Source organism: Anopheles merus, chromosome 3R (assembly GCF_017562075.2).
Source record: "Anopheles merus strain MAF chromosome 3R, AmerM5.1, whole genome shotgun sequence".
NCBI classification, from domain to species: domain Eukaryota; kingdom Metazoa; phylum Arthropoda; class Insecta; order Diptera; family Culicidae; genus Anopheles; species Anopheles merus.
In genome coordinates this window covers 23,153,714-23,164,338 of record NC_054084.1, presented here as the reverse complement: position 1 = coordinate 23,164,338, position 10,625 = coordinate 23,153,714, and the positions used below count along the sequence as shown (strand labels likewise).

The window sequence follows — 10,625 nt, the reverse complement described above, 5'->3', positions numbered from 1 at the left end:
CACCACGAAGGTAAGGCCAGTTTTCGATGGTTCCACCAAAACATCGAATGGTGTTTCGCTTAATGAAGCCTTACTGAAAGGGCCTGTCATTCAGAATTCATTATTAGACATATTATTACGATTTCGTATGAAAACATTGGCATTGGTGGCGGATATTAAACAAATGTATCTACAGGTAAAAGTAGATCCGAAGCATACGCGTTACCAGCGTATATTATGGCGCGAGGATCCAGCATTGCCGATAGAAGTGTATGAGCTGCAGCGTGTTACTTTTGGTCTGACTCCATCGTCATTCTTAGCAACCAGGGTTTTAAAGCAGCTAGCGATTGACGAAGGAGACGCCTACCCTAGAGCTCAGCAAGCGTTGCTACAAGATTTTTATGTGGACGATTTCTTGGGAGGAGCAGACAATGAAGAAGAAGCACGGCAGCTGGTTGATGGATTGATAAAACTTATGGCGAAAGGTGGATTCCATATGCAAAAATGGAATTCTAATTCATCTGCTGTTCTGGCACAAGTGGCATCTGACGATTGGCCACGTGCAAATGTAGTGAAGCTGAGTTCTGAGGAGCTGGTAAAAACCTTGGGAATAGCCTGGCAACCCCAAGATGACGAATTGTTTGTTGAGGTTAGCATTCCTGTATCTGATGAGCCATGGACCCGGCGACGCGTATACTCCATGGTGGCTAGATTGTTCGATCCTCTTGGCCTTCTAGCACCAGTTACCGCATGGGCGAAGATCCAGATGCAGGCTTTGTGGATAGCTACCGACGATTGGGACGAACCAATACCGACGCAAATGGAACTCCTGTGGAACCAGTTCCAAGATCAGCTACCCTGTTTGAAGGAAATCAAATTTGCACGGCATGTGGTTATCAGCAATCCGGTGAGTGTCCAATTTCATTGTTTTTCCGATGCTTCAGAGGCGGCGTATGGTGCCTGTGTTTATCTTCGATCAATGGACGGCGATGGTAACGTCAAAGTGGAGCTAGTAGCAGCGAAATCCAGGCCCGTCCCTTTGAAGAAAATTAGTCTTGCCAGACTAGAGCTGTGTGGAGCAGTATTAGCTACGAACTTGAGAAAGTGTGTCGGCAGAGCGCTCAAGATGGAGGAGGCTGAAACCTTCATGTGGACGGATTCCACAATTGTTTTGCAATGGCTGCGATCACCTTCTTACACGTGGGCTACATTTGTGGCAAACCGAGTGTCGGTGGGACAGAAAAATGGAAAGGGCTATACATGGCTACACGTCAGAGGCAGTGAAAATCCGGCGGACATCGTTTCTCGTGGGGCGCTTCCGAGTGAAATGATAGTATCAGTTTCGTGGTTCCACGGACCTTTTTGGTTGATGTTTTCAGAGGACAACTGGATAAAGTCGATGCCGTTAGATCCCCCTGACGAAGGCGACCTTGAAAGGAAGTGAAAGGTCTTGGTAGCAGTTAGCAGCGAAAAGACTGAGGAATGGGCTGAGAGGTTTTCGCAGTTTTGGAGATGCCTCAAAGTGACAGCCTACTGCCTCAGATTTGTAAAAGGATGCAAAAAGTCCGGCGAAGTGTATCAAAGTAAGTGTCTAACTATGTTTGAAATCGTTGCAGCTAAGATGGTTTTAGTGAAGATGCTTCAACAAGAACACTTCGTAGCGGAGATAAAGGAGCTATCGAGTGGCGGTGTCATTCCACCGAGCTCTAAATTGAAGAAATTGGGAGCATTTCTGGATAAAGAAGGATTGTTGCGGGTTGGTGGACGTTTGTCACAACTAGCAATTCCTTATACGGAGAAGCATCCTCTGATTCTACCTGGCAGCGCACATCTGACGAAGTTACTGGCACGTGTGTACCACCTTCGAGCTATGCATGGTGATCCGAGAGCAACGTTGGCAGCTATGAGACGAGAATTTTGGCCAATCAACGGGAGGAGCGTGGTGAACGGCGTTTGCAGAAGCTGTGTTATTTGTTTCAAAGCGGCACCCACGACAGTGACACAACCTTCAGGACAACTACCGGAATCGCGCGCTACTCCTTCTCGACCGTTCTCAGTGGTTGGCATGGATTACTGTGGAACATTCTATTTGCGACCGGTGCATCGGCGGGCGGCGGCGCAAAAGAGTTACATGGCAGTCTTCGTTTGCTTTTCGGTGAAAGCAATACATCTGGAGTTGGTGGAGGACTTATCGACGGCAGCGTTTATGGCAGCGTTTCGTCGGTTTGTTTCCCGGCGTGGTCTTCCATCCAAGGTCTACTCGGATAATGGGCTCAACTTTCGTGGCGCCAGCAGTGAGCTGAAGGAGTTGTATGAACTCCTGAACGAACCAGAGAATCAACAGCGTATCCAGAATGCAGCTCTCCAAGATGACATCGAGTGGCACTTCATCCCGCCACATGCTCCGAACTTCGGTGGTTTGTGGGAGGCGGCCGTAAAGTCTGCTAAGCGGATCCTGCGGAAGGTGCTGGGCAACCAGAGACTTTCTTTTCCTGAGATGACAACGGTATTAACGCACATCGAGGCGCAGCTGAACAGTCGTCCTTTGACGCCACTATCCGAAGACCCGTCGGAAATGAATGTCCTTACGCCAGGGCATTTCTTGATTGGGGCACCCCTGACGGCGTTACCCGAGAAGGATGTCTCCAATCAACCTGAAAATCTTCTGCGTCGTTATGAACTGATTCAGCGATTGGTCCAGCTGCACTGGAAGCGATGGCAGCGAGAATATTTAAGTGAACTACACAATTATGGGCAACGTGTATCGCCTGTTAAAAGAGTTGAAGAGGGACAGGTAGTTCTTTTGAAGGAGGATAATGTGCCAGTTTGTGAATGGCCAATGGGAAGGATCGAGAAGACTTTTGTAGGGCCAGATCAGGTTGTACGAGTAGTTAAAGTGCGTACTCAGAAAGGCAGTTATACCCGACCAACTTCAAAGATTTGTATTTTTCCAATTGAGGGGTAAATTTATCCTAAATTTAGAGGGGCGCCATGTTTGGATTTGAATTTACCATACATTTTGTTTAGGAGAATTTGCTGCTTGGGTCATACTTTGACAGCTCAGTGAGGGATACAGTTCCGATCCGTATGGAATGATCGATTCCGCGGTGATGCTCATCACTACCATTTTTTTGTAAGGAGAAGACAGACGCTTCGTGAACTCGAGACAAGAAAGTCGTGCTTGTGCGCAACACTTAAACACCACGGATTTGTTCAGCCTTTTTTCTTTAACTTCACTAAAACTTCACTAAAAATAAAACTAGTAAACATAATCAAACCCGTATAAACACGTACACTTAGTGTTCTCTTCAGTTTTCTCATATATTATAATGGATTCAAGACGCGAACAAATAAAAATTTTGTATATGCATGGATTGACAAACATACAGATTAGGCAGAAACTGTCTCATCTCAATTTAAGTCGACTATTCGTCTACCGGTCCATCAAACGATACGAGGAGACAGGCACGGTTGTTCCAAAGAAGAAACCTGGAAAAAAACCGAGGTCAAAACGCGACTTGTTGGTTTGGGGATCAGAACGCTACTGATCGGGTCAGAGTTCAGAACGCGACTGATTACCCTACGGACAAAGAGCGGGTAATTTTTATCATGGTGTGCATAAAAACCTAGAGTTAAGCCGATGGAAGATTTTCTAGGCTTAAAAAAGGGGGCGGGAACGGGTACCACGGTTCTCTCCCGCTCAAATACACGGTGCGCTCTCAATGCTCGCGCCCATACGCGAGCATCCTTTCGTGTGCTTGTGTTAGTTTCTTTCGTGTTGCGCTGTGTGCGTTTCTTTCGTTCAGCGATCGCTCACACTCGCTGCGTATTTTTTTGTTATCTAAAGCTAAACAAAAACGTAAACACGCGTAGATTTTTTTTCATCACTTTATTTCATCGCTATTCGCACACTAACACTTCATGTAATGACCACGCACGCACTAACACAGCAACTCACTTGAACATGTTTTCAGTTCGCGATATTAAAAACATTCACATGCCAAACCGACTGACACTGCTTTGAAACCATGTGATATACATTTTCACTACCAAAATGTTAGAGGACTACGTACCAAACTCACAGAATTCGGATTGAACACATTGGACGCTAAATATCAGATAATAATACTCACCGAAACCTGGCTTGACAAATCAATTCAATCATCGCTACTGTTTGACCCGGGCTATTCGGTGTATAGATGTGATCGTAGCTTGTCTAATAGTATGCATACTCGTGGTGGTGGCGCACTGATCGCATGCTTATCCTTATTGAACACCCGTGAACTCACTCTACCTCGTAACTCACTTGAGCAAGTGTGGGTTACCGTTCGCCTATCTTCTTGCACGATATTCATCGGGACTGTTTACATTCCTCCTAATCGAGCTAACGACACAGATACTCTTACATCGGTGATTGAAAGTGTAAGTGCAATAGTAAACCATGCAAAAACTAATGATCTAATATTTTTGTTTGGAGATTTTAATTTTTCGGCAGTATCGTGGTCACTATCACAACAAACATTTGGTCACTCATCATCGTTCGCGCACTATGTGGCAAATTCATCATCTTCGGTCAGATCCCGGTTTTTGGATGAAATTAACGCTAGCGATCTTTATCAAATAAGCTGTATCAAAAACTCGCTTAACCGGCAGCTCGACTTAGTATTCGCAAATTTTATTGCCGCAACTTACTGCTTCGATTTGCACCCCTGCCAACACCACTAGTCTCTCCTGACCTGTACCATCCAGCCATCGATTTAACGGTTCGAATTCCAAGCACAATACCTAACCCTACACTGACTCAAGCAAGTAGACCTAGGATGAATTTTTATAAAACCAATTTTACTCGGCTTGATGAGCTCATAACTAATTTTAATAGCCAGTTCAGAATTAGCCAGTTTAATTCTGTTGATGAAGCTTTATCGATATTTATACGCTTTCTTTTATCCTCGTTTGATTCGTGTGTACCAATTATCACACCAAAGAGCGGCCCTGCTTGGTCTGACCGCCACCTAAAAAAACTTAAAAGAGCTAAGGAAGCTGCATTAAAAAAATATACGAAGTACCGATCACCTGTTAACAAAAGCATATTAAATGAAACAACTCGCTTGTACCGTAGTTACAATAAAATACGCTGCGGTGGCTACTTATCTCGGTTGGAGAAGAATTTCATCAAAAGGCCCAAAGCTCTCTGGAGTTTTCGTAAGAAACACAATAGTACAAATGTGACACCTAAATCGATTTTCCACAATGACCGGGCTGGTTCAACTGCTTCAGACATTTGTGTTATATTTGCGTGTAGATTCGAGGAGGCATACACAATCTCAACTACGGACGACAATATTATCACCAACGCTTTAATTAATACTCCTAATGATGTCATTGACCTTAATTTAACTAATATATCGCAAGAATCTGTTCTAAATGTGCTCAAAGCAGTCAAGCCCAAAGCTAGTCCTGGCCCAGATGGTATTCCTGCCATCATTCTCAGCCGATGCTGTGAGTCCATTGCGCCGATCTTCACCAAAATTTTAATTTTTTACTGCAACAAGGAGAATTCCCCTCTATTTGGAAGAGTTCATGGATTGTCCCCATATTTAAAAAAGGTGACAAGGAAGATGCAGCCAACTATAGAGGCATAACATCACTCAGTGCTGGAGCCAAAGTTTTTGAGAAAGTGATCCAAACAAGTTTACTCACGGCTTCATATCACTATATTAGCCCTCAACAACACGGTTTCGTTCCAAAGCGGTCGACGATTACTAACCTTGTTGACTTTACATCACAATGTCTCCGTAACATGGATAGCAGGATGCAAACAGATGCAGTTTATATGGATTTAAAGGCTGCTTTTGATAGCATCGATCACAACATCCTTTTAGCCAAGATGAATAAGTTGGGACTTGGGCGAAATTTAATATGCTGGTTAGAATCGTACCTTGTCAATCGATCGTATGCTGTATCTTTCTCACGGTGCCATTCAAGGTCTTTCATTGCATCATCTGGTGTGCCACAAGGTAGCAACCTGGGTCCACTACTGTTCGTACTGTTCATCAACGACCTATCGTATGTAGTACCAGCAGCGAATCATTTAATGTATGCAGATGACATTAAAATCTACATGACGATAAAAAATGACACAGACCACTCCGAACTACAACAATACCTTCTCGATTTTCACCAATGGTGCAATCGAAACCGCCTGAGCCTCTGCATTGAAAAATGCCGAGTCATTTCATTCACACGAGCACGAGAAATTAAGAACACCAGCTACACAGTTAATGGTTTACCAATAGAACGCACTAATGCTATGAAGGATCTTGGAGTCATACTTGATTCAAAGCTGTCATTTGACCAGCAAACAGACGAGGTGATTACCCGAGGTAATCAATTGCTTGGCATGTTGTTTCGGACAACAAGAGATTTCAAAGACCCAGTCTGCATCAAAGCGTTATACTGTGGTATTATCCGCCCGGTACTCGAATACGCCTGTGTCGTCTGGAAGCCCTCAACCCAAAGACTTTCTGAGAGAATGGAATCGATACAGCGTCGCTTATCCCGATACGCAACACGCTTGTTACCTTGGCCACCTGGCAGTCAGTTACCACCTATGAAACGCGACTTCTGCTCCTTGGACTGCAACCGCTCCACATCCGACGCCGTACCGCACAACAACTATTTGTGGCTGGTTTACTGCAAAGTAACATCGACTGTCCTTCCCTACTCCAGCAGTTAAACTTTTACGCGCCTGCTGTTCAGCTTCGCTCTCGTCCGTTACTTGCCCTGAACCGTAGTCGAACTGGATATGGTTCTAGAGACCCCCTCAACTCCATGATTAGGGTGTTTAACGAAGTTCGTCATTTGTTTGATTTTGGAACCTCAGTGCAATCCTTTAAAAACTGCCTTAGAAGCGAATTATTAAGATGATCTTACTACTTATTTTAATCTAATATTAGACTTAAGAACATTCACACGGATCCATTGTTATCCATTGAACAAGTAATAAACAAATTAAACTAAACAAACTAAATTATTGAAACATTTACATTTAAACTTTACACGATTTCATACATTTACGTAAGTTGATACACAATATTTGACTAAAATAAAATTGATCGCTCCATCGATGTAAACGTTAAAATGGCCGAATATCTGCGTAGATCCTTTTGTACACGTTGATTACTGTAAAAAAGGTACGAAATGAAGCTGCGCGATGTACATAACATGCATTACGAATCATTCGCGCAGCTTCATTTGAATTCGCACAACACTTGAACACTTGAACACTTTACAAAATCATAACATCAATCGTCCAGGACTTAGGCTGACGCACGTGCGGCCGCTCGCTGCCGATCCTTGAGCTGTACTGACGATTTAGTGTGGTAGCAAGAACGAGAGCACACAGAGGAACTTTCGGTGCAGCAGTGCAAGCGAGACACCGACATCAGCACAGCGCTGTGAGCAGATCAAACTGAGCGAGTGGCCGAAAATGAACGCACACATTTCCACATGTGTAACTGTGTTAGTGCCAAAACTGTGTCGAAACCAAAACGCGCTCTCGCCTCCGTGTATTTCACACCGATTCTCCGCTTAACTCTAGGTTTTTACACACACCATGATAAAATACCCCGCTCGTTGTTTGTAGGGTAGCGCTCTCTCGTTGAGCAGCGCACGGCGACAATTAGAAGAGGAGAAGAACAACAATTAAAAATGACATGAAAAAATAGACATTTGTTTCAAAACAGCAACTCACTGAAAGGATTAACTATTTTATTGTAAAGTTGAATAACTACAATCAAAATTAACATTTTATGCGTAAAAAGCCGTGCGCTGCTCAACGAGAGAGCGCTACGCGCTGACCGAGAGAATTTTTATCAGCTTACCCTACAAACAACGAGCGGGGTATTTTATCATGGTGTGTGTAAAAACCTAGAGTTAAGCGGAGAATCGGTGTGAAATACACGGAGGCGAGAGCGCGTTTTGGTTTCGACACAGTTTTGGCACTAACACAGTTACACATGTGGAAATGTGTGCGTTCATTTTCGGCCAGCTCGCTCAGTTTGATCTGCTCACAGCGCTGTGCTGATGTCGGTGTCTCGCTTGCACTGCTGCACCGAAAGTTCCTCTGTGTGCTCTCGTTCTTGCTACCACACTAAATCGTCAGTACAGCTCAAGGATCGGCAGCGAGCGGCCGCACGTGCGTCAGCCTAAGTCCTGGACGATTGATGTTATGATTTTGTAAAGTGTTCAAGTGTTCAAGTGTTGTGCGAATTCAAATGAAGCTGCGCGAATGATTCGTAATGCATGTTATGTACATCGCGCAGCTTCATTTCGTACCTTTTTTACAGTAATCAACGTGTACAAAAGGATCTACGCAGATATTCGGCCATTTTAACGTTTACATCGATGGAGCGATCAATTTTATTTTAGTCAAATATTGTGTATCAACTTACGTAAATGTGTGAAATCGTGTAAAGTTAAGTCCCCTCTCTCTCTCTCTCCTTCTCTCTCTCTCGCGCGCACGTATGCTAAACGGAATACGGTTTCCTCAACACAAAGCATTCTGAAAAAGGACCTTGGTTACAGAGCGTTTAAAAAGCAAAAAAAATCACGGCTTAACCAGCAAAAATATTACCAAAAGGGGGACCAGATCTCGCTTGTTGCTGAAGACGCACGCAGGCCACAACATCATTCGTTCGTACTACATAGCATAGGATCTCATCGTTCTCACTCCTTCACCAGCTCCTCCGGTGTGCCTCAAGGGAGTAATTTGGGACCGCTACTCTTCCTCATCTATATAAATGACCTATCTTTTGTTTTACCGCCAGGCCAACACCTAATGTACGCCGACGACGTAAAAATATTCGCTCCAGTTAGAAAACGACAGTGACTGTGTACGCCTTCAAATGATCCTTGAGAATCTCGACAGCTGGTGCAGCAGAAACGCCCTCCAAGTGTGTGCTGATAAATGTCAGTGTATATCATTCAGCAGAGCCCGTCACCCCATCACGTTTACATACACTATGCTCAACACGGCTTTGGCTCGCACGACATGTATCCGTGATCTGGGGGTGCTACTCGATCAGAAGATGTCATTTCGCCCTCACATTGATAGCGTTGATGCGAAGGGAAATCAGCTACTTGGTTTAATTACGCGGACCTTTAGCGAGTTTACCGATCCCATGTGCGTCAAGTCGATCTTCTGTGCCATCGTAAGGTCGTGCCTGGAGTACTGCTGTCCGATCTGGTGCCCGCTTGGCGTTGGTATCATCAATTGCCTCGAAGCCATTCAACGGAGACTCACCAGGTACGCGGTTCGACTCCTTCCATGGCAATCCCACCACGCTCGACCCACCTACCATCAGCGGTGTCTGCTTCTCGGACTTGAACCACTCTGCTCTCGACGTAAAAACGCCCAATGCCTTTTCATATTTCGGCTCCTTAACGGAGAGATCGATTCCCCGGCATTACTAGCCAGCATCAATTTGTTCGCTCCCTGTCGGATTCTTAGATCCAATTTCCATCTCCGTGTACCGCGTACTCGCAACAACCATAGCCAGGGACACCCTATTATACGTATGTCCCTCGAGTTCAATGAAGTGTTAGATTTGTTCGATTTTAGTATGTCTACTTCCACGTTCAAGGAGAAATTGCGTCTACGTCACATTTAATGTTTGCTTATAACTAGAGGTTTATTTATATGCTCCTTAATTTAATTATAAGGTTGCCGATTAGACACGATGGTCCGTCGGTTTATATATGAAATAAATAAATAAATAAATAAATCATCTTTTCGGACGAAAAAATGTTCACTCTGGAGGAATACTTGAATAAGCAGAGTGATCGTATTTATCGAGCATGTATTTGGGATATAACAGCCGATAAAAGAACAGTCGAACGGTATCAAAATGCGTCAGCTGTGATGGTTAGGGGAGCTATCTCGGCGAAAGTGAAATTTCCGTTATTGTTTATCGAGAAAGGCGTTTGAAGATCAACAAGGAGTACTATTTGGAACACGTTCTTCAAAGACACTTGAAACCATACGCTAAGAAGCTTTTTGGCAACGACAGCTTTTGCTTTTTTGCCAACAGGATTTAGCTCCAGCCTAAGGCTCCATAAGGATTTGATTGTTCAGTGATGGTGCAAGGAGCATTTGCCATATTTTATCAGTGCATCGGAATGGCCTGCGTCGTCTCCAGATTTAAACCCGTTGGACTTCAGCATATGGGGATACATGCTTGGAAAGTAGGGCGACGTCAAACATTTGCATTGGAACGGATTCAAGAAACGGTTGTTAAAGATATGGGACGAAATGCCGGATGAAGTTGTGCGTACGGATTGCAATGATTCCTTAAAGCGCCTACGGGCGGTTATCAAGTGTAAAGGTGAAAGATTTGAAATAAATTAAGTGAAATGCGGGTTAGTACTAATAGAAGCTATTTCAATCGATTCCTAAGAGAAATCAAAGCTGATGTCAATTTTATTTCAAAAACAAAATGTATCACTTCTACGATGCCACCCTGTAAGTAAGCATTTTATAGACGCGCTTCAAATGTATGTAATAAAACACATTAAATCTTAATGATATTTATCGATTATAATTTCACGCCTATTTTAAGCAATACGGCAAAGCCGTCCCTACTGAA

General features: G+C 44.0%; 1 protein-coding gene across 1 annotated transcript; it reads left to right on the top strand.

Annotated features, from left to right (window-relative positions):
- The first annotated feature begins 474 nt into the window (after positions 1–474).
- Positions 475–6,185, top strand: LOC121595574. The gene is made up of 3 exons (XM_041919638.1): positions 475–1,698; positions 2,335–2,773; positions 6,123–6,185. Exons 1-3 carry the CDS (start codon positions 1,577–1,579, stop codon positions 6,183–6,185), a joined length of 624 nt encoding a protein of 207 aa, XP_041775572.1. The 5' UTR covers positions 475–1,576.
- The last annotated feature ends 4,440 nt before the right edge of the window (positions 6,186–10,625 follow it).